This window comes from Squalius cephalus, assembly GCF_949319135.1.
Source record: "Squalius cephalus genome assembly, chromosome: 11".
Classification (NCBI taxonomy): domain Eukaryota; kingdom Metazoa; phylum Chordata; class Actinopteri; order Cypriniformes; family Leuciscidae; genus Squalius; species Squalius cephalus.
The window spans coordinates 11,828,884-11,853,554 of record NC_137132.1 but is presented as its reverse complement, the minus strand read 5'-3'; the positions used below and the strand labels follow the sequence as shown (position 1 = coordinate 11,853,554).

The 24,671-nt window shown below is 36.3% G+C and overlaps 2 protein-coding genes across 4 annotated transcripts in view; both read left to right on the top strand.

The window, feature by feature from the left end:
* Window positions 1-13,260, top strand: part of dpf1 (double PHD fingers 1) — a gene marked incomplete at its 5' end in the record, with an annotated part of 46,790 nt that extends 33,530 nt beyond the window's left edge. For 2 of the 3 annotated variants that reach the window (XM_079886087.1, XM_079886089.1), the window contains 4 exons: window positions 7,520-7,639; window positions 7,723-7,835; window positions 7,970-8,051; window positions 9,329-13,260. In XM_079886087.1, coding sequence (XP_079742213.1) covers window positions 7,520-7,639; window positions 7,723-7,835; window positions 7,970-8,051; window positions 9,329-9,399 — 386 coding nt within the window. In that variant the 3' untranslated portion in view covers window positions 9,400-13,260. The remainder of the gene's footprint in view (window positions 1-7,519; window positions 7,640-7,722; window positions 7,836-7,969; window positions 8,052-9,328) is intronic. The other variant, XM_079886088.1, reaches the window with a different exon arrangement.
* Window positions 13,261-22,497: 9,237 nt separating this feature from the next.
* On the top strand, window positions 22,498-24,600 carry LOC307166791 (endonuclease domain-containing 1 protein). Its single transcript, XM_079885447.1, has 3 exons — window positions 22,498-23,018; window positions 23,826-23,982; window positions 24,178-24,600. Exons 1-3 carry the CDS (start codon window positions 22,722-22,724, stop codon window positions 24,567-24,569), a joined length of 846 nt encoding a protein of 281 aa, XP_079741573.1. The 5' UTR covers window positions 22,498-22,721; the 3' UTR covers window positions 24,570-24,600.
* The last annotated feature ends 71 nt before the right edge of the window (window positions 24,601-24,671 follow it).

Genomic DNA, 24,671 nt, shown 5'->3' with positions numbered 1-24,671 from the left:
GTCTGTCTATCTATCTATCTATCTATCTATCTATCTATCTATCTATCTATCTATCTATCTATCTATCTATCTATCTATCTATCTGTCTGTCTGTCTGTCTGTCTGTCTACATGTCTGTCTGTCTGTTTATCTATCTATCTATCTATCTATCTATCTATCTATCTATCTATCTATCTATCTATCTATCTGTCTGTCTGTCTGTCTGTCTGTCTGTCTGTCTGTCTATCTATCTATCTATCTATCTATCTATCTATCTATCTATCTATCTATCTATCTATCTATCTATCTATCTATCTATCTATCTATCTATCTGTCTGTCTGCCTGTCTGTTTATCTATCTATCTATCTATCTATCTATCTGTCTGTCTGTCTGTCTGTCTGTCTATCTATCTATCTATCTATCTATCTATCTATCTATCTGTCTGTCTGTCTGTCTGTCTGTCTGTCTGTTTATCTATCTATCTATCTATCTATCTATCTATCTATCTATCTATCTATCTATCTATCTATCTATCTATCTATCTCTATCTATCTATCTATCTATCTATCTATCTATCTATCTATCTATCTATCTATCTATCTGTCTGTCTATCTGTCTGTCTGTCTGTCTATCTATCTTTTTCTGTCTGTCTACATATTTTTCTGTCTGGTTTTATTCCTAACCCAAAAATACAAATGCTGTGTGTTTATTATGTGTGACCATACATGGACATTTGTGTGTGTGTGTCTGTGGTAGTTTGATGAAGGGGGTTATTAAAAGCAGGATTCCACCCCATTTGTCATGGTCAAGAAGTGGGGTGCAGCATGCGGGCAACCTCAAAAAAACAAAAAAGATTAGGCAAAGATGTACCAGCAATAAAGCCTAGCTCAGGAGGGGGTTGCATGTGGAATGTGTCATTTGTTTGTGCACAATCCATCCACACTGCAGCAAAACTTAATGAGGTGCTTCTTACAGTATGTTCTATTTTAAAGCTTTGGCTTATGGAGACACTATTGAGTGTGGTATTCTGTAGTGTAAGGCACATATTCAAGGTATATTCTGTGTAAATAATCTATTTTTCCATTATATATTTAAAATATTTAACATTTAAATAATATGCTTTTTTTTTTTTTTAACTGAGGGACAAGTCAAAAACGGTGCAGGATGATGGTGCTGAAATGCTCTCCATTGGTGACCTAATAACTGCTTGACTTGCTAAATGTGCATCTGACTTTCTTAAGCTTTTATTTTATTTTACAGACACACGTCAGACCAGGCATGTGGAATTGTCTTTATGTGAGAGGTGCTGCTAAAATGCTTTTGCATGATTAGTTTAATGGCCTCATGAAGCCTGTTTGGTTTTTTTGGAGTGTTTGGCAACTGAGATCATAGAAAGGTTTGTGCCAACAGGTGCTCGTGAGTCCTTCCTGTGGTGTTGTTACTTGAGCTGCTTTCTCTCCCAGCCATTTGTGTCCTAATTAGAGATGTGTGATCTTGCTAAAATAGAATCGTGTCACTATAGGATCATTTGGAGAAGAATTGGGGTGTGGAGAGAGAGAGCGAGAAATGATAAGGGAGGGAGGTTTTTGAGGATTCCTATTCCTACTCTCTCTTTCGATTCCCATGGGGCTGCAGACACACTTGAAAGCTGTGAAGTGTGCTGTTCTGCCTGTATTCTCCTCGTAATTGGCCAAATGCTGCATCGGGAAAGATTTAGGGAGGCAGGAAGGCATGGCAAAGAAACTCCTGCGTCTGTCTCTGAAACTCTCTATGTTTTTCTTTTGGCTTGACTCGTCTCTCTGTTCTTCCCATCTTCCTTTTTTGTGTTAATATAGGGCTTTGTTCCAATACCTAGTGTGCTGCCTCACTGTCTGCTGCCTTAGACAGATGTCTTAGCTGCATCCTACTGTCATGGAAACTCAGAAGTGACTGATTTGGAAAACTCTTCATAGCCACTCTGATACTTGAGTTTTGGTGATAGCATGATACTAAGCTAAACTATAAATTGACTATTAATATCAGTAGTTTATTATTAATATTGTTATTATTATAGAATTAAATCTAAGTGGCATATAGAATTACATTTATCACCTTGAAATGTTATCACCTAAATAGATAAATACCTATGTATATATATATATATATATATATATATATATATATATATATATATATATATATATATATATATATATATATATATATATATATATATATATATATATATATATATATATATATATATATATGCAGTATAAAAATTATATTATATTATATTATACTGTATTATCGAAATGATCATGAAAATCTAATAAGCATAAAAATAACACACATGTTGGGTAAAATAAATTTTCAATGAACTGTAACATAACTAACTTGCTAACTTGCAACTAATAATGAACTGTTTATAGCAATAGTATTACATCAATACTAAATTTGATATGGAATGAATTTTATCACTTAAATTAATTATCTCTACATGACATTTTAAATACTAAAAATCTAAATGTAGAGGTTTTAAGTATGAAATATTTTTTACATTGATTTAAATTGGGAAATTATATAGTAATATCATTTTATAAAAATACACTGTATAATCAGGTTCTGTATTATATTATATTATATTATATTATATTATATTATATTATATTATATTATATTATATTATATTATATTAACTCAAGTGTTCTTTGTGTCATTACAAACAAATGAATTTTGTCTAATGAAGTGAACTACTGCATATCCCCTTCTCTCATTCTGGGATTTCTTTTTCCACAATGGATACATGTGAAATGAGGTAGGCCTATCTTAGAAGGCATCATAATTAAGTTGCCTTGTACCTTTTGGAACAGCTTTTGCGTGGGGGGCCCCTTATGATGCCTTAACATGCAGCCTATGGAGGCAGCTCAATAGATTTAGGAATAGAGCATCTTTCTGTCTCTCTCTCTGTCTCTCTCTCTCTGTCTCTCTCTCTCTGTCTCTCTCTCTCTCTCTCTCTCTCTCTTTCTCTCTCTCTCTCTCTCTCACCTCGCATCTTTTTGTGTGTGTGTGTGCGCACATGTACGAGAAAGCAGGATTGATTGCCTGTGGCTGTCATCCGAACACTACACCTTAAACGCGACTGCAGGCTTTTAATCATTGATAGGCTTTTGCTTGAGTCAGGCAGACTACAGGGCAGACCCGCTCTCACACACAGCCATATTAGAAACTGCTGATTCACACAATGCTATTTGAAATCTAGTATGTAAGCCTTTATTTGATACATATATGCAATATGTGTGTGTTTTGTACATGATGTGAGACTGCAGGAAAGTGTGTTGAGATGGAGAATGTTAGTGCTTCTGCACATACATATGCATGCGCTCCACAGGGACTTGTGAGCACATCGCGTCCATGAGAGAATCACAAAAGACAGACGGACAAAAGAATTGATTTCTTTCACAACCTTTCATTTCTATTTCTATAAGAACTGTTGGAAAACAGAATGTATTAGTCTGTATACTTGCATGTTTTCTATAACTTTCGATAGAAGAATCTCTGATGCTGTACTGTCAAGTTCATCCTTCTTATTTATCAATATTACATTTTGTAAAATGAATAAGTGCATTCTGCATTCTTAAACCCAAAAATGAATATTCAGTCATCTATTCACCCTCATGTCATATCCTACAGCCAATATTTGTGTAAGGCAGATTGTAGCGCTGCTTTCTGGAGTGCAGTTCACTCCTTCACCAGTTGACATGCTCTAATTATGCAGTGTGAATGAGAAGCTTTGAGTACACTACTTATTTTCGGTGAACTGTCCAGCTGTCTGTATAATTATCCTTATAACTTACATTCCGACCCTTTTGTTCTCTATTTACTAGCTTTTACTATTTTTACACACTGATTATTTAACAGAGTTGCATGGCAAGTGTGAACTGGTTGCTTGTTGTATGCTAGTCTCAGCTTCAGGCCAATGAACCATTGACTGACCATCTGGTCGCATACAAAAACACAATGCTTCAATCTGATTGGCTGTATAGACTCAATTTCTGGGAGTCAGGGTACACAGATTTCAGATCAGTTCACAGAGACAGCAGCTGTTGAAAAATATACTGTATTTTGTTTAAAGGATCATATTCATGAGACAGGTGCTTTTATAGCCATCTAGAAGAATTGGTTGCAAATATAAAAGTACAAGGAATGTTCCCAGGATATGTTTTTAACTGAATGTGTATTATTCATTTATGATATATTTTCATTGAACAATTAGTTTATAGAGATATAACAAATTATTATTATTATTATTTTTATTATTATAAATAAACAGTTACAATAAACAGTATCCACCTGTCCATATGTTTTAGAATTATTATTATTAATAATAATAATAATAATAATAGTAATTATTGTTGTTATTATTATTATATTGGTCATAAATAAACAAAATAAACAGTCTCCATTTGTCCATATGTTTTAGAAATAAGAATAATTATTATATTTGTCATAAATAAACAATTAAAATAAAGAGAATCCACTTATCCATATGTTTTAGAAATAATAATAATAATAATAATAATTATTATTATTATTACTGGGAGTTTAAAGAGGAAAAATGGTTTGGAGAATATATGTATGTATGGATTATTATAATAATTTATTTATTTAGTATTTTTAATGTGATATGTATTATTCATTTAGGATATATTTTATTGAATAATTTGTTTATTGAGATATAAAAAATATGATTGTTATTATTATTATATTGGTCATAAATAAACTATTTAAAAAAAACACTTGCCCATATATTTTAGAAATAATAATAATAATATTAATAATGATAATAATAATAATAATTATTATTTGGACAAATTTGTTTAATTATTATTTAAGTGGAATACTTCCCATATTCTAATGCTTAAAAGTAGGACATTTGAAGCAAGATTTTGCCATTTTTGTTGATGTCTCTAAAAAAATTAATATATATATATATATATATATTTGCATTCACATTCACAAATGCAAAAAAAGATTTATAAGAAAATACAGATATTTCTAGATTTTTTATTTTATGTATTTGTTTGCATAACTGTGCATTGCCCTGTCCATTAGTGAGATGTATTGATACTATTTTAACTTCATAATAGTGAAATAGAGGCCTGCAGACGGTGTCAGTACCTCCAGATTTCTTTTTCACACTGTGCCGTGAACCGACCTGCACTAAAATGAGTTTCCCTGTAAGCACCACGGACAGCTCCGCAGCACACTGTGTGGAAGTGCAGTCCTGCCTCTAATGCTGCTGGTCTCCACTGCTGCAGCTGCACACAACACAATGCAGCCTCTCACAGACGACATGCTCTAGCGTGCGCCTAAATCTTCATTTACAAACCGCTTCGATGCAGTTCTTGCCGGGTTGTTTTTGTCTTCCCCGCTCAACTTTGCATGTGTAATGTGTGCTCTGTGGAGTTTGTTGCGACCACTTTTTCATCTGCAATGTTTTTTTTTAATACGTCCTCTGTCTCTTATCTTATCCTGGTCCATTCTCTCTCTCTCTCTCTCTCTTCTCTCTGGAGATTAGGGAATAAAACAGCACATATTCCCCCTGCTCGCTCATGCTCCCTCCCCCACTGATAGGATCTCTGGAGGATGGAGTGGATTAATGACCTCGCTGGAGAGGGCCAGATCTCTCCAAATCACCCCATAGAGCTGCACACACCACTCATCATCAGTGTGTGTGTGTGTGTGTGTGCGATTTACAGTACAATATGCTTATTTCCACTATATATGTGCTCAACCCATCACTAGTCGCACTGTGTTGCATTTAATTCAACCCACTGAAAGACAGACCTGTTCAGCCATGAATTCAAACTGATCTACACAGAGACATCCTTGTTTCCTTGTTAATTATATACACCAGTCTCCTGCTGTGTATTTGTTTCTCTCCGCAGCAGTTTCCTCTCTTCCTGTGACAATATTTAACAGACCTCCAGTTCTCCCAGCGGAGAGCGTGTCCCCCTCCCTCCGCTCAGACTGCAGGCTTCAGCAGGCCCGTATACCACTGTGAAAGGAAACATATGGACAGAAAACACACTCGAGACAGAAACAGAATATCATAGTGACTTGGGGTGGCAACAGCCTAAGCCCAAAGTATACTTTGGTGGTCCACGCGAGGTAATTTTCGTCATCAGACGGTTCCGTGGACATGTACTGTACGCACACCGTCCGCGCGCTGCCCAATTTTTGTGTCCGTGCTTACGCCACATATGCGAGTGACTTGAGCACTTAGAGTCCACTAGTTAGTGCGCATGCACCAAACACGTCTTGCACACCCACTGCCAAGGAGTAAACTTTAAAAGGCTCTTTAGAAACCACAAAGAACACCCTAGCAACCATGTAACAATGAGCTGCATAGCGACCATCCACAACATCTTAACATCCTAAATCCTACATCCAACGTGATTTTTCTTCAAAAGCATTTTTCCTTTCTTGTAACACTTTACAATAATGTTCAATTCGTCCTAACAATGAACAATATTTTACAGCACTTATTAACCTATTAACAGCAAAAGTTTAAAATAATTGTGTAAAGTAAAAAAAAAACTTTAGTTTTTTGTTTTGTTTTTGAAGGAAGTCTCTTCTGCTCACCAAGGCTGTTTTATTTGAAATACAAAAGTAATATTCTCAAATATTCTCAAATAAAAATGATCTGTTTTCGATCTGAATATATTTTAAAATGTAATTTATTCCTGTGATGACATCATTACTCCAGTCTTCAGTGTCACATGATCCTTCAGAAATCATTCTAACATCCTGATTTGCTGCTCAAGAAACAGTTGTTCTGCTTAATATTTTGTGGAAACCATGATAAATTCTTTCAGAATTCTTTGATAAATACAAAGTTCAAAAGAACAGCATTTTTTTTTTGTCTTTTGTCTTTTTGTAATTTTGTCTTTACAGTCACTTTTGATCAATTTAACAAATGTTTTCTAAATAAAAGTATTAATTAATATATATTTTTTAAAATCTTACTGATACCAAATGTTTGAATGGTAGTGCAGGTTGATGTTAATGTATGCATTCTCTAATACAAAGTTCTGTCATGAAACTCTAGATATCGCACCAGACTAATAGGTCATTAACTCAATCTGCTTGCAATCACATCATTCTCTATATAATGCACATCTGAATGGTTCGTGCTGTATCAGCAGCCAATGAGCTTGCTGCTTTACTTTTAAACGTGGTCAGTGTCTGTAGCAGTTTCCAGCACATTTTCAGAAACCCTCCACCTTCCCCAGCTCCACCTGTATAGATCTGCTACGGGTAATTCATGTATGCTATTGTACAGCAGCGGCATGTCGTGTGTGTATTGGCAGTAGTAAGTCTCGTACTTGCTCTGCAGCAGCAGCAAACCAAACATATCAACATTGTCATATCCATTACCATGCCAAACAAAATTCATTGTTAGTCCATAATACCTAATGCATGAATTAATAATAACGTATTTCATCATTTCTTTCGTTTCGTTTAAATTTTTGCACTTTTCTCTTCTCTTTGCAGCCAAAAAAGCAGCTGATGGTTCTGTCATCCCAAACGGCTACTGTGACTTCTGTCTAGGAGGCTCCAAGAAAACAGGCTGTCCTGAAGATCTAATTTCCTGTGCGGACTGCGGCCGATCAGGTGCGGCCTAACCCATGGTAGCTCAGCTCGGAAATGGGATTTATTAATTTCTCAACATATTACCTTCTTTTCGGTTGTTGCAGGTCATCCGTCGTGCCTGCAGTTCACCGTCAACATGACGGCGGCAGTGAGGACCTACCGCTGGCAGTGCATCGAGTGCAAATCATGCAGCCTGTGTGGGACATCAGAGAACGATGTAAGTCAGCTGAACGAAGCAACTTTCTTTTCCAGTGCAATCTTTGTTGTGTTTGAGAACTGTTTAGTCCGAGCCCCCAGCGCTAGTGTTTGGGGACATGTGCATACAAGGATCAACTTGCATTATTTTTACAGGATCAGCTTTTATTCTGTGATGATTGTGACAGAGGGTATCATATGTATTGTCTAAGCCCCCCTATGTCGGAGCCTCCGGAGGGTATGTACTATGTGTTTTACATTTAGCTGTTTTAAGTGGACTGCAAAAAAAAAAAAAAAAAAAAAAAAAAATCTTATTCTTAATCAGTATTTTTGTATTATCGTTCAGTAAAAATCGAAACATCCTTAAAGCAAGAGACATTTACTTCAGAAGCTAAATTATTATTGCATGAGATAATCATTTTTATTTATTTTATAAATATATAAGTATATATAATCTATAAAATATATTAAAGTATATATTAAGCATACACATATATAATACAAATTGTATAAAAGTATTTTTATTTTAATTAATAATAAATAATTCAATTTAACTCGCTAATAAAAAACTGCTACTTAAAACTGCTATTTCAAACTTTTGCCAAATATTAATATTTAGTATATATTTTTGTCAGATTGTTTTTTTCTAGTTTTAAGCACTTTACTCTTTTTGTTACACAAGTTTGTTTGGTGGAAACCTCGCATTTTCCACAAACGCTACTTTTCTGGAAATGGAAAAAGCACTGTGCTTTTTAAATAATTAAACACTGTGTTGCCAAAGTTGATATTGTAACTTTATATATGGTCAGACACTTGTGTCATTATATTAGTAACATTTGACCAAAATAAAGGTCAAATGGAGTTACAAGGTTTTTAACCAGGAATATTTTGAGAATTTTGGACGTGTATGTGTTTTGTCCACCATTAGTAGACAAAGTGCAGCATATTACATTTCCATCAATTTACCAGTTATAAAGTTAACTGCTATGTGAGCGCTCTGTTTCTTCTGTCATTTGGCCAAAATCTCATGTTTTTAAAGATCAAGTGCTTCGCACAGGCTATTTAAAACAGTAGCTATGAATTGAGAACAAATGCTAGACTAAGACACATTGCATTGCAAACAATCAGAGACTGTCCAAACTCTCATTGGCACTTCATTCACGATATGAGGCTTTACCGACAGTTTGAGGATACAGTGAAGTTACAAGGTTTAGTAACAAGCTTTTTCAAATACTTATCATTAGTTAAATATTTGCAAAATCCACAGACATCCGTAAAGGATGACCAATGGTAATGATTTATGCAAAAAAAAATCAAATAATGAAATATGGAGATACAATGTTTCTGCCTGACAGTATGGATATACTCTCTGGAAAAACAAAAAGATGAAAAAATACTGCTAAACAATACATTTTTGCAGTGTTCAAGAACCGTTACTTAAAAGTGCCATGTCTAACTTTGGCCAAATATTACACGCTTCAATTTAAACCAACATTTGTGTCTCTTCCTTTGCAGGGAGCTGGAGTTGCCATCTGTGTCTGCGCCAGCTAAAGGAAAAAGCGTCCGCCTACATCACACTAACCTAATCTCCGTGCCCTACTTCACCCTAGCAGTCTCATCCTACTCTATCCCATCATCACAGATCCAAAGAGACTCCCCCAACATCCACCAGAAGAGAACAACTTTCATCTGCCCATTGCCTGTATGGTGACAGCAAGGAAAACGTAGGGTGCGACTAACATTTTTGTATGTCATTTGGGACTCAAGCAGACCTTTCCTCGTCAGTCCCTCCAAAGAGTTCTTTCCTTCAATGATCAGAGAGGTCTTCTTCTTGTCTGACTCCATCTTATGGTGGCTAGACAAGTAGTGCCAAACGGTTTGTCGCTGAGGAGACATTTTGCACGAATCTGAGGGGGGCATGTCAGTGGGAGGAGTCTCTGTGACACCATTAGATGACGCACCAACTGCAGATGGGACGAGTGCCACTTGATCTCACCATAGCTTTTGGTTTGTTTAGCTCTGGTGAGAGATGGTATCAATGTGCCATTGATTTATTTTTTTCTTTTTGCGGTATATTCTTCAGGAGCAGACACCAGCACATAATGAGATCATGTTTAGTCATTAAATTTGGCCTTATTCTAGCTGTAATTAGACTTCTGTTGTAGAGATGAATGAATTCTTCAATAATTAATATCCCTTGAGGATACAACTTTTGGTTCTTGCAACACATTACAAAAAAAGGTGATATATCATGAACATAGTCTGTGTTAAAAGGAATATTGCAGGTTCAATACAAGCACTTGTAGAATAAAGTTGATAACCACAAAACTTATTATTATTTTTTAAAGGATTACAGTGAAGTAGTCAATTGCGGGATCCATGGGACCTAACGCAAAGAGAATTAAAAGGGATAGTTACTAAATGTTTTTAAGTTACAGAATATTATTTGTTTTATTTGTCTTTTGCGCAAAAAAACCCATCAACAATTTATAGATGCAGAGTTGGATATTCTCATATATTTTTCGATTGTATGCGACAATGAACAAATGAAACAGCGTAGAGCAAATTCCTTTTGCCTGCTGTGACAAATGCCAACATGCAACTTGCACAAGTCTGGCACCTGAGATCTGAAGCAGAGAATTGGTGGGAATAAAAAAAAATAAAATAAATGCCTATGACACTGGGCTGAGACTGACAAATCTGTCTAGACCTCCTCCTGCAGGCTTTTGCCATGGGTGCAGGACAAAACGTGAAAGTTGCCGATGTGAGCAGGACAATTTTTTTGAAATTTTTTCAATTGAAAAATCCATTCCTCACACTTACAGTGGAAATGAATGGGGCCAATCAGTAAGCACTAAATTACTCATTATTTCAAAAGCCACAGGATGCAAAAATATATGAGTGTTAACATGATTTTAGTGTGAAAAAAATGACTTACTGACCTTTTATATGTAAAACTGTCCAATTTAGTACCTTTGTTGCCATGACAATGTTAAGAAAAAAACAATAAAACAACCATAAAAAATATGTGAACAACACAAGTTTTTACAGAAAGTTAATGTAAGTGCTTTTATAAAATGATAAACTTCACATTTCTGCTTTTAAATCCTCTAAAATTGGCCCCATTCACTTCCATTCTAAGTGCTTCGACGTTACCGCATTTTTTTCTTTTCTTGTTTTTCTTTTTTTCTTTTAGGCAATCAACATTATACCACAAATGCTGCTGAACTTGTATTGAATCTGGAAAATTCTGGAATATCAAGGGAAGTCGTAATGCTGCAAACTGTTTTCATGCATAGAAAGATCCCTTTATTAAGAAAGTCCCAGGTGCATGTCTTTCAACCAGAGTCAAACTTGCTCTGTGTGAAAAAAGAAAAGAAAGAAAAGTAGATTTCAAAAATCAGCGGACTAATTCCGTACTTCCAACATGATCCCCACCTCCTCTTCCTATTCTCAACAAGCCAACATAAAATTCCCTCTCAGCCAGGGTGCGTTTATAAGAGTGTATATTTATCGAGCGACGTCTGTCCTTGTTTCAAAAACAGGGCGTTAAACGGTTGATTGTTGTCTTTTTTATGATGACTTGCTTGCATGTTGTAATAGTATCGTTTTTAAATCATTTAAGGACAAAAAATCGAAGAAAGCACACTTATTCTGCAATAATGTTTTTGTGTTTGTGACCCTCTCTGGGGAAGTTGCGTCGGTATGTACGTGCGCTTTTAAAACTCTCGTGGAACTTCGAAACTGTAAACGACAGAATGCGGAAATGGGGCGGGGTTTTAAAAAGGGGGAGGAGTTTGTGAAATTCTGACGTTTTCAGGTGCCACTGCAAACTCTCCATTTTGATTTCCTGGACAAACTGAAGACCAGCTTTGGAGACTCCTTTCCATCCCCCCAGTCTCTTTGGAGGGGCATTTTTCCTTTTTGTGACAAGAAAAATTGTGCGCCTCTTTTGTAGAATGAGCTCTTTACTATCTGTAAGTCTGCTTTGTGTTCTGAGACTTGCTACTGCAGCCTGCTTAAAAGAAGAAAAAATGTCAAGCTAAATCCAGAGGAGTTCTATGGGGACGGCAGCATGTGTGCGTGTGTGCGATTGTGCTGAGGTGACTGTTTTAAACCCAAAGTCCCCTCTTATCCGTGGCCTAACTGAAAAGACTGCCTGCCATTTTCTCCACACCGAGTCTTTGAGCTTTAAGTTGCGAGACGTTTGCTGTAAATAGATAAGTGCTCTGTCTTTCCAGAATCAGTCCATGTTATAGACTCAAGTGAAAATGTCTTATGTGCTGTAATTCATCGAAATGTGAAAACAGCCTTTTCTACGCTGTCAGTGAAATATTAATCCATGTTATTGGGTTATTTCTATTTTTGTATAATTTTCCAATTTATGGTTTTAATGAGCACTACACCACTGGTAACTCTGACTCCATATATGTAAATCTTTTCAATTCTTTTTAAAAGAGTTGTAGAAATGTTTAGTCTTCGGTAGAAATAGTCTTGATTTCACATTTTGATATATCAACGTCTTTGTTCAGCCAACCCCTTGTTGTTCTTTTTTTTACTTATGACTATTTTGCACAGTCTGTGTGAAAATTTTTTTTTTTTTTTTTTTTTTGGACGAGGGCACTGTTAGAGCATTTTAATTAAAGCAATTACACCAGAGACAAAATTATAGACGCATTTTGCATGTTCTGATATTGATAACACACAATAATTACACATGGAATGTGTTGATTCTTTCCCTCTCAGTTCCTGAAGCCAAAACACTGTGGCTTTGTGTTGTTTTCAAAACATTGTTTGTTTGAGCGGCCTGGCATAGCAACACTGGCTCAACCAATAGCAAGCGTTTGGAGGTGGAGCTATCTGTCTGTGTGACCAATAGCAGATGGAAGGGCTGGTAGGAGTGTTTTGAAAACCTTTTTAGAATATTTTCAGTAGTGAAATGACACAATTCACTTTTAACAGTATTAAGAGGGGGAAATATATTCTGATTTTGTCTGCCTTGGTGAGATTTTTGGTTAGAAACTAACCTTCATGTTCTGTAGTATTTTCTAGAACTACAAACGATTGTCAAGCTGTTTTCATGTCCCCCAAAGTTTGAAAGAGGGGCCGTGATTGGTTTGTATGAAAATATTTTGTTAGTTCGCAGGCCTTTATTGACGAGGGGCGGAGTCATAATGATGTGATTGTATTCTTAGTAATGTGAGAGTATGAGTGGCATTATGTGGGAGGATGGTACACAAGGCTTAACCAGATTGTTTAAATGGTGAGCAGCTACATTTCAACGCGGACCACTGTGTCCTCTGTCCTGCTTGGGTTGAGATCTGTGCTCTATTTGTCTTTAATCTGTCTTGCTGATTTCACAGGGTCTTCTCTACCTGTATATTGTTGTGCTGTGATCTTCGCTTGCAGTTTTTTTTTTTTTTTATTCCCCCACAAACACCCACACACAAATACTCTTATGCGAGAGGATGCGTGAGTGTTTTACTTTCTTGTAACTGTCCATAGAAAAATAAAACAGACGTATGGAGAAAAGAAGCGTGTTCTGACTCAGGACTGAGTTGTACATTTGTTTTCATTGAACTTGAAATGGGTGCTCCTCATGGAACTGAGCATCTCTGATGACTGCTGCTCAGTGATCCACTTTAAAGAATGTCCTTTCTTTTATTTCTGTCCATTTTGACAAGCAGGAAATAAAAAAAATAATGTACCATTATCCGATTTTGTCTTCTGTGATGTTTCCAGCGGAGCAGCGCTGAAATACAGAATTTAAAGGAATAATTCACCCAATAATTTACTCACCTTCAAACTGTCCTAGGTGTATATGACTTTCTTCTTTCAACCAAACACAATCAGAGTTATAATAAATAATATCCTGGCTTTTCCCAGCTTTGTTATAATGCCATTGAATAGTGCCCGAAAGCTCCAAAAATCCGTCCATCATAAAAGTAACCCAAATGACTCCAGTGGGTTAATAAATGCATTCTGAAGCGAAGCGATGGGTTTTTGTAAGAAAAATATCCATATTTAAAACTTTATAAACTATAATCACTGGCTTCCACCAATGGCCGTACACGCGATCACATGAGAGTTACATGGTTTTCGTGAGAGGCGTCTATTTTCAAATAAGCTTACGCTACGCCTACGTCAAACGTCGGGTCAGAGGTCACTCTCCTGCTGGAACTCAACTCTCTCGTGAACGCACGTACGGCCGTTAAATATAGATAGTCTTCTTACAAAAACCCATCGCTTCGCTTTTGAAGGAATTTATTAACCCACTGGAGTCATATGGATTACTTTTATGATGGATGGATGTGCTTTTTGGAGCTTCAAAAACTCATGTCATTACAAAGCTGGGAAGAGCCAGGATATTATTTAATAGAAATCAGATTGTGTACGGAAAATCATTTACACCTAGGATGGCTTGAGGGTGAGTAAATTATGAGAGAATTTTCATTTTTGGGTGAACTATTCCTTTAAAGTAGGAATGATAGTCATTAAATAATGTTATGATAGTCTTTTGTACCCAATTGTGACATAAATATGAGTGAAATGGCTTTTGAACACGAAAAAAATGTAGTGTGGGACTTGATTTTGGTTTGAGATGCGGTTTGCTATTGGTCGATCTCATGTGAGTGACAGGTTGTCCCGCCCTCATGCCAGTAAACACATCAGAGAAGAGAAGAGAAGAGAAGAGAAGAGAAGAGAAGAGAAGAGAAGAGAAGAGAAGAGAAGAGAAATAATGTATGTGAAAAAAATCATTTGTGACTCTGGATCACAAAACCAGTCACAAGGGTACATTTTTTGAATTTGAGATGTATACAACATCTGAAAGCTGAATAAATAAGCTTCACATTGATGTATGGTTGTTAGGATAGGACGATATTTGGCCGAGATACAACTAGTTGAAAATCTGGAATCTGAGGGTGCAAAAAAATCTAAACATTGAGAAAATCGCCTTTAAAGTTGTCCATTTATGTTTACGATTTTGCTGCATCCACTCACAAAAATATTGTTTTTATATATTTACGGTAGGAAATTTACAAAATATCTTCATGGAACATGATCTTTACTTAATATCCTAATGATTTTTGGCATAAAAGAAAAATCGATAATTTTGACCCATACAATGTATTGTTGGCTATTGCCACAAATATACCCATGCTACTTGTGACTGGTTTTGTGGTCCAGGGTCGCATTTATAATACAGTAAATACTGCAATTGTCCATTTTGATTTCATGGTGACTTTAAATTCATAGAAACTGTGAAAATGGTCATGAAAAACGACATTATGACTGTCTTGGTGCAATATACATTGACTAAAATTAAAAGCAGACAGGATGGAAAAAGTGTATATGACACTTTTAATATTAACTAACATATTGGTCAATAGAAGCTTCCTGCTCTGGTGCAAGGAAACCGACTGGCTGTAGCTGTTTGTGTGATAAAAGAAGGCTTTTTTTCTCTCCTACAGCTAAAACATTACATCTTAATAAATGACATGCGATCTAGCACACATGCTGTACTGTAAAGCAGTGCTTTTAATTGGAAGAGTGAATTATAAAACAGATAAATAAAACCTTCTGCCAGCCTGTTTTGGAGAAACACAATTAACTAACCAGTAAACGGCCTATTTGTGACACACTATTTTTATTCCATTTTAATGATTTATTTTAGCACTGTATCTTGATCCGCATTTAAAAAAAAAGCATTTTCCTTTGGTTAACACGATCTGAATTCCAATACGTCTGTCTAAACCACAAAATTTAAACCCGTTTGCACCAAGATCAGAATTCTGGCCATAACATTCAGTTCTAAATAAAAAAAAATGTCTGTGCGTTCCACTGCATTATTCGTGCATATGTGTTTGAGTGTGTGTGAGTGTGTGTGTTTGTGGGGGGGAGGAGTGGGGGTGATCGGAGACTCCAAGCCAATTACCACATCCACCAGACATCCTCAGACTGCCTGAGCCTTCCTTCCAATAAGAGTACGGCTGCAAAGAGCTGGGGCCTGAGGTGGTTGCCATGGCAACTCAGGGGCTGCTTGCATGGCGGATGATGCTGGGGTGATGGATTACAGTAATGGGATGGGGTGTGCAGGAAGGGAGGGGTGAGTGGAGAGAACTCATGCATAAATATATTGGAAATGTATGAATAAATCTGAAATGCATAGACTTAAAGGACACAGAGGAGGAGAGTGGAGGATGTTTGAATTTGGCCCGTTCAACATGGGTCTGAAAATCATAGATATGTGGCTTTATGAAGGAATATTGTCTAAAAGAGTTCCTCATTGAACTATTTTATAAAGATATTTGGAATGTTGAACTTAAACCAACTTATGAGACAGTAATATTTGAGATTTTACTGTTTAAACCATCTATATAAATAATTATAATATGCTTTATATGTAACTCGCATATTTATACATGCCTTTACTGAATGCTGAAATGCTAATGTGTATATACAGGCTTTAAACAGCCTTATTTTAATTCTACATAACTATTTTTTTCTAGCTTTTTATATTTTCTGAAGGAATCCTAGGCCCAGGGTCCTGCTGCGTTCTAATGCCACATGAAATCTGTCACTAGTCTGCCATCTAGTGTTAGTCATAACATGTACAAAATGTATACTACTCTGACAAGCACTAACTAGCATTAACCAGAAATTAATAATGGTCTTTTTTTTTTAATCAAGGTACCCCCCCCCCCCCCCCCCCTTGATTAAACTGCCCCCCCCCCCCCCCACACACACACACACACCAAGAAATAGGGGTCACATTATGAGAACTGTCATTGTGTTTTTATAATATTGACTCAAACCTAAGTCATTTAACCTCAGTGTTGTTATTGTTATCCAAAAACTACCAAAAATTATTTTCATTATATATATATAAAAAGCTCAAATAAAATAAAATGTAAAAATTAGTTGAAAAACTTAAACTTAAAAAAATTGCCTTTTGCAACTAACTGAAATTAAACAGAAATAAATATAATTGAAAGCTAAATAGCAAAAAAAAAAAAAAAAAAACTTTTGCACTTAATTTTACAGTTCTGTTCCGCATGTACTTACTATGTACTATTATAATAATTACAAAAACTAGATACCAACCCTGATCCTATACTACCACTAAACCTAACCTTAACCCCTTACCCAGTACTTTCTTAGGTAGTACACTGTAAGTACACGTATTGAAAAATAGAGGGTTACAATTTATTTTAAGGTGTAATTGTTACAGTGTAATTATATATTTAAGAGTAATATTAAGCAATTACATATACTTTAGAGTTAGGGTATGATTAGGATTTGGTTGAGAGTTAGTTGCATGTAATTATGCATAATTTACTGTTGTTACTATGGTAAGTACATGTAACATATGTAACAAGGACACTGTAAAAAAAGTGTTACCAAATAAAGTGTAATAATAAAAAATAAATAAAAAACTATAAAAATTCTCAAAAGCACATTAAATAACAAACCCTTTAAATTCATTTTTAAAATAAAAGTTGATTCAAAATATGAATCCATGCTTTAAATAATACTAAAATAATACTGTTTAACATGATCTGCCACCTTTATTTCTTAACCCTTATATCATTGATTATTACTAAATTTTATTCATATTTCTTGTTTAAGTCCAGGGGGATATTAGAGCTCAAGCCCCTCCATAACATTGCACATTTGTTTACCTTATCTCTTTAGATATATTTAGTAAAAAATAAACATGCTCAATATTAAAAAAATAGTATTTGTCCTTGATTTACCTTTGATGTGCAACAGAGAATGTGAACAGTGAGCACAAACTGGAGGGCAGCAGTTGTAAGGGCACATTTCATCTGTTAATCAGAGCCTTTCTCGGGTTACATCAAGGTCAGACACCAGTGCTGTTCCCACAGGGTCACTTTTGAGTCATGGGAAACCAAACACACTGACACACACAACCTTTGCTGAAAAAACAAACAAACAAACAAAAAACAAAACAAAAAACAAGAAAAAATACATGCATACATAATTTTGTTTAAAACCGTAAGACTTTCTTTCATCTTTGAAACATAAATGAAGATATTTTAAATTACGTTAGTCCAAATTTTCTGAAGGGACTTGATCGCTGTATGATGAACAGAACGAATTTAGGATTTTATTCACATATAAACATTGATCTGTGAAACAGAAGCTCAGCTGTAGGCCTACTTGCTTGATGTGTACGAACAAACCTCACTGGTTCATGTGGAAGCTCAAACGTGCTGCGTAACACGAGAATTAACCTCATTGGTTCTTGCTGAAGCTCAAACGTGCTGCGTAACATGAGAATAAACATCATTGGTTCTCACGGAAGCTCAAACGTGCTGCGTAACACGAGAATGAACCTCATTGGTTCTTGCTGAAGCTCAAACGTGCTGCGTAACACGAGAATGAACCTCATTGGTTCTTGTGGAAGCTCAAACGTGCTGCGTAACACGAGAATGAACCTCATTGGTTCTCACAGAAGCTCAAACGTGCTGCGTAACATGAGAATAAACATCATTGGTTCTCACGGAAGCTCAAACGTGCTGCGTAACACGAGAATGAACCTCATTGGTTCTTGCTGAAGCTCAAACGTGCTGCGTAACACGAGAATGAACCTCATTGGTTCTTGTGGAAGCTCAAACGTGCTGCGTAACACGAGAATGAACCTCATTGGTTCTTGCTGAAGCTCAAACGTGCTGCGTAACACGAGAATGAACCTCATTGGTTCTTGCTGAAGCTCAAATGTGCTGCGTAACACGAGAATGAACCTCATTGGTTCTTGCGGAAGCTCAAACGTGCTGCGTAACCCGAGAATGAACCTCATTGGTTCTTGCTGAAGCTCAAACGTGCTGCGTAACACGAGAATGAACCTCATTGGTTCTTGTGGAAGCTCAAACGTGCTGCGTAACACGAGAATGAACCTCATTGGTTCTTGCGGAAGCTCAAACGTGCTGCGTAACACGAGAATGAACCTCATTGGTTCTTGCTGAAGCTCAAACGTGCTGCGTAACACGAGAATGAACCTCATTGGTTCTTGCGGAAGCTCAAACGTGCTGCGTAACACGAGAATGAACCTCATTGGTTCTTGCGGAAGCTCAAACGTGCTGCGTAACACGAGAATGAACCTCATTGGTTCTTGCGGAAGCTCAAACGTGCTGCGTAACACGAGAATGAACCTCATTGGTTCTTGTGGAAGCTCAAACGTGCTGCGTAACACGAGAATGAACCTCATTGGTTCTTGCTGAAGCTCAAACGTGCTGCGTAACACGAGAATGAACCTCATTGGTTCTTGCGGAAGCTCAAACGTGCTGCGTAACACGAGAATGAACCTCATTGGTTCTTGCGGAAGCTCAAACGTGCTGCTTAACACGAGAATGAACCTCATTGGTTCTTGCTGAAGCTCAAACGTGCTGCGTAACACGAGAATGAACCTCATTGGTTCTTGTGGAAGCTCAAACGTGCTGCGTAACACGAGAATGAACCTCATTGGTTCTTGCGGAAGCTCAAACGTGCTGCGTAACACGAGAATGAACCTCATTGGTTCTTGCGGAAGCTCAAACGTGCTGCGTAACACGAGAATGAACCTCATTGGTTCTTGCGGAAGCTCAAACGTGCTGCTTAACACGAGAATGAACCTCATTGGTTCTTGCTGAAGCTCAAACGTGCTGCGTAACACGAGAATGAACCTCATTGGTTCTTGCGGAAGCTCAAACGTGCTGAGAAACACGAGAATGAACCTCATTGGTTCTTGCGGAAGCTCAAACGTGCTGAGAAACACGAGAATGAACCTCATTGGTTCTTGCGGAAGCTCAAACGTGCTGCGTAACACGAGAATGAACCTCATTGGTTCTTGCTGAAGCTCAAACGTGCTGCGTAACACGAGAATGAACCTCATTGGTTCTTGCTGAAGCTCAAACGTGCTGCGTAACACGAGAATGAACCTCATTGGTTCTTGCTGAAGCTCAAACGTGCTGCGTAACACGAGAATGAACCTCATTGGTTCTTGCTGAAGCTCAAACGTGCTGCGTAACACGAGAATGAACCTCATTGGTTCTTGCGGAAGCTCAAACGTGCTGCGTAACACGAGAATGAACCTCATTGGTTCTTGCTGAAGCTCAAACGTGCTGCGTAACACGAGAATGAACCTCATTGGTTCTTGCTGAAGCTCAAACGTGCTGCGTAACACGAGAATGAACCTCATTGGTTCTCGCACGTCAAGTGAACATGTTTGAGCTTCTAATCACCACAGTCCATTGGACTAAACCGCTCAATTCATATGGATTAGTTTTACAATCTCTTTATGAACTTTTTGAAGCGCCAAAGTGTAGTTGTGTGGACTGTCAATGGAGGGACAGAAACCTCTCGTATTTCACTAACATTAAGTTGGCTTGATGTTGGACGTTCACAAATTTAGGAACCGTCTCTGAAGTTAGATACGGCATTGGTATACATGTTTTTAACTTCAATAGCATTTAAAGAGAATGACTTACAGTCACAAAACCAACTGTAAAGTGTTCATGTAGGTGTCAGCTATAATGCACATTGCACACCTTTTAGATTTTTGATATTTTTTTAAAATAATTATCAAATCATGTGTAAAATGGCTATTTATTTCACTATCAAATGGGCTCAAACACAAAATAATTTAAAGCACAATAGCATTTGAGGAGAATGACTTACCCTATTCATACAGCAAACTGTAAAGTGTTCATGTAGGTGTCTGTTGTCAGCTATAATGCACATTGCACACCTTTTAGCTTTTTGATATTTATTAAAGTAAACTGTCAAATCATGACTGTAAGTCATTCTCTTTAAATGCTATTAAAGGGATAGTTCACCCAAAAATGAAAATTCTGTCAGTAATTACTCACCCTCATGTTGTTCCAACCCTGTAAGACCTTCGTTAATCTTCGGAACACAAATTAAGATATTTTTGATTAAATCTGAGAGTTGTCTAACTCCTCCATAGGCTTCTAAGGGACTGAAACTTGCTGGCCCAGAAAATGTATTAAAGACATCGTTAATATAGTCCAAGTGACTCCAGTGGCTCCATCTTAAGTTTATAAAGCGACGAGAATACTTTTTGTGCGCAAAAACAAACAAAAATAACGACTTTATTCCACTTTTCATTTCCTTCTCTCTGGGCCTCGGGTCTTTTCACGTAGTGTTTAAGCGTAGCGCGTCTGTGTTGCACGTCACCACGTAGGCTCACTATTGGCCGACGCTGGTCATGTGTGATACATGGTGACGTGCAACACAGACGCGCTACGCTTAAACACTACGTGAAAAGACCCGAGGCCCAGAGAGAAGGAAATGAAAAGTGGAATAAAGTCGTTATTTTTGTTTGTTTTTGCGCACAAAAAGTATTCTCGTCGCTTTATAAACTTAAGATGGAGCCACTGGAGTCACTTGGACTATATTAACGATGTCTTTAATACATTTTCTGGGCCAGCAAGTTTCAGTCCCTTAGAAGCCTATGGAGGAGTTAGACAACTCTCAGATTTAATCAAAAATATCTTAATTTGTGTTCCGAAGATGAACGAAGGTCTTACGGGGTTGGAACAACATGAGGGTGAGTAATTACTGACAGAATTTTCATTTTTGGGTGAACTATCCCTTTAAGCTTTTAATTATGGTAGGCTATATTGTGTGTATAAGTCAGTGAAATAAATAAATAAATAATTTTTACACATGATTTGACTGTTTATTTGAATAAATATCAAAAATCTAAAGTGTGTATCACACCTGACACCTACAGGAATACTTTAGTTGGTTTTATAAGTCATCCTCTTCATATACTATTTAAGTTAAAATCGTGTAACTTAAGACACGGTCCCTAAAGGATGAACGAAACTATCACCGGTTTGTAAATGACAGAATGACATTTTTGAGTGAACTAACCATTTAATGTGCTTAATTTAACCCTTTATTTAATTATGTTATCAACGATAAGCAGGGCACAACCTAACACAGGGCTAGTGGTAACACACATGGTTTGAAACTTTCCACACATGCCAGCATGATGAAACTTAGTGTATTTAGGCTACTAGTTGCCATATCAACACTATAGAGAAAGAATTGCACCAAAATTAATTAAATCTTTGGAAGATATCACTGAAGATTTATTTAACCATAGCAAAAGTAAATTTCTTATTGAAGTTATTTTATGTGTTTATTTAAAATTAGACAAATCTGATATTATTTTAATCTTATATATGCTATTTAACAGTTGAGATAGTTCTTTAATGCTGATCTAACCAGCAGAAGACAAACAGGTGGGGCACGTTGTAACACTGCGTTACAATAAAGCCCTAGAACTAAGCTATTCTTTTATGAATTCTATTGAACCATGAGAAAAAGGTGAATAAAGACTAAGTTCAGAAATTATTAATTATTATTATGTTTTGAACTATGTTGTCAAACTCAAACATTAGTTATTTATTTAAAAAAAACATTATTTTATATGAAAAAGTTTATTGACAAAATATTTTAGTTATCGTGCATATATATATTTTTGATTATCAGATAACATTTTAAGCTGTCATATGGTCATGTTACAATGTGCCCCACCTATGGGGCATGTTGTCACATTTCACTTCCATTCTTTCGGGGTATATCAAGAAAAAAAGTATACACTGTATTACTGAAACAAAACCACAAATTGTACTAAACATGTGGGAAAAACTAAATTCTCTGAACCTCAAGTGAATTTACACAAACTCAGAAAGTCAAAAAGTGTTAGGTTGTGCGCCGCTCTCCCCTACTCCAAATGTTGCTAAATTTGGATCTACTAATCTTTCTTATCTGTAATGCTAACAGTCATGGGGAGTGAAAAACAGAGAGGAGTTATAAAGGAGAGCTCTGTTATAAGACGTGTCAGCTTGTATTTAGCCTGCCCTGTTGCATTATGGAGGTTTCTTTCATTCTGTGTATCCTCACTGCCGTGTTCTTGGGTCCAGCAGATGGACATGTGGTGGCTAATTTCTGGGATTCACCTGATTGCATCAAGTTCTTCTACAAGGAAAAAGTTCCAGAGCTGGGAGCTTCCCGGCCAAATGTTGTCCGTTTATGTCAGCGCTTTCTAAACACATATCACTTCACCACACTTTACGACACATACTACCGTATAGCTGTCTATTCTGCATACATCTTTGGGCCAAGTAATGGTGGAGGCAGAGAGACACGCTGGTTTGTAGAGCCACAGGTGAGTAACATCTATTATTCTGCCTTCAGAAAGTGCTGATTATTTTTGTGTTTGGTTCCTGCAGTTTGTTTCTAACATCAATAAAACAAGAAATTCAACTTATGAATACAAAAATACTTATATTCCTATTTTCTATTTCTACACTGTAAAAAAATAATAAAAAGTTGACATGTTTTTACATTGCAAATGTAAGCAATTTTCTACAGTCATTGTAATGTAATTTAAGTTGAAATGACTTAAACATCCAAGTTGATTGTACTTAAAAATTTAAGGCAGCAACTTTTTTTTTTACAGTGACTTGAACCTGGGTTACTTTGTTTTTTATAAATGTCAGATCACATCTTTTTTTTATTGTAAAAAAATACTACAATATAATGAAGTAATTACAATATTTGTTGTCCAAAATATGTTTTTTATTGTTTAAATTCTGTTTTACTCTTTAAATTTAGCTGAAAAGTAATAAAATGCTGTTTAATGGCAGGTTTCACTGACGACTTATCTCATTATTGGGGCATGTTGTCACAAAAGATTGAGTTTAGTGAGATGAGTGCTTTTCCTGTACACACTAATGGTAAAAATGTTCAATAGCATGTGCTTATACAGAAACTGATTTTAAAATATAATAAATGTAATTTAATAAAAATACTAAAATAATAAAGCAAAAGAAAATATTAAAATATAATAAAATATTACCCTGGGATATCCTGAGTTTTTTAGTTTAAAATTAATAATCAATAACTTTTATATTTGAATATTTGTGTAATTTTGGCGTTTCATTAAGCCATCAAAACGATGATGTTTTACTAGTTGGTGAATCCCACATGGTCAAGTGAAATGGAAGATGGATATAAGCTGTCACAGCAGAACCCGGACATCTATCTGGGAGAGAAACAAGCTTTAAATGAAGACTACACAAACTCTGGATTTGACCGTGGTCACCTAAATCCCAACGGACATCATGCAGGTATAACCACTAATGAACATTTAATATTATTACATTTATTGCCAATCTTAAAAGTTACTCTTTGATATACATAATATAATATATATTAAAAAACGCTTTTCCTGGACGAAAACATCCTAAAATCAAAAGTTGATGAATTTGTTTTCAATTTTTTCTTTCTTTTCTCTCTCTTTTGTCGTACCTGCTTCCTGTTAGTTCCAAGTCGCAATGCCACCTTTACCCTGACCAATGTGGTGCCTCAAAACCCAACGCTGAACCAGAACGCTTGGAACAAACATGAGTCTAAACTGACCACCTTGTTTAATGCAAACTGTCATCAGGCTTATGTGCTGGTTGGTGCCATCCCTTCTTCTAACAACTGGATCATCAAAAACAATGTCAAACGGGTGAACATCCCAGAGTACATCTGGAACGCTTACTGCTGCGTCGATCAAAACGGCCGCCCCATCCTAAGCGGTGCTGCGACTGCCCTCAACACAGAGCAGAATGTTGTTGTGGAACGCAGCCTAGATGAGATGGTCAACTTCCTTCAGCAATTCTCTGATGCACCAGTGAATGAGCTGTTCAGCGGCCAATGCAGAGCTTAGATTAACACTTACAAATAAACTTTAGCAATAAGGCTTAATTCTGTATTTTCAAATCACATTACGCACCATTCAGTATCTTTTAAAATAATATGTATGATTAAT

Bases quoted from the DNA above. Each gene is read 5' to 3' on its own strand.
- LOC307166791 (XM_079885447.1), top strand. From the start codon at position 22,722: ATGGAGGTTTCTTTCATTCTGTGTATCCTCACTGCCGTGTTCTTGGGT. The intron at 23,019-23,825 runs GTGAGTAACATC...ATGTTTTACTAG, and splicing joins GCTGGTTTGTAGAGCCACAG to TTGGTGAATCCCACATGGTC. The intron at 23,983-24,177 runs GTATAACCACTA...GCTTCCTGTTAG, and splicing joins TCCCAACGGACATCATGCAG to TTCCAAGTCGCAATGCCACC.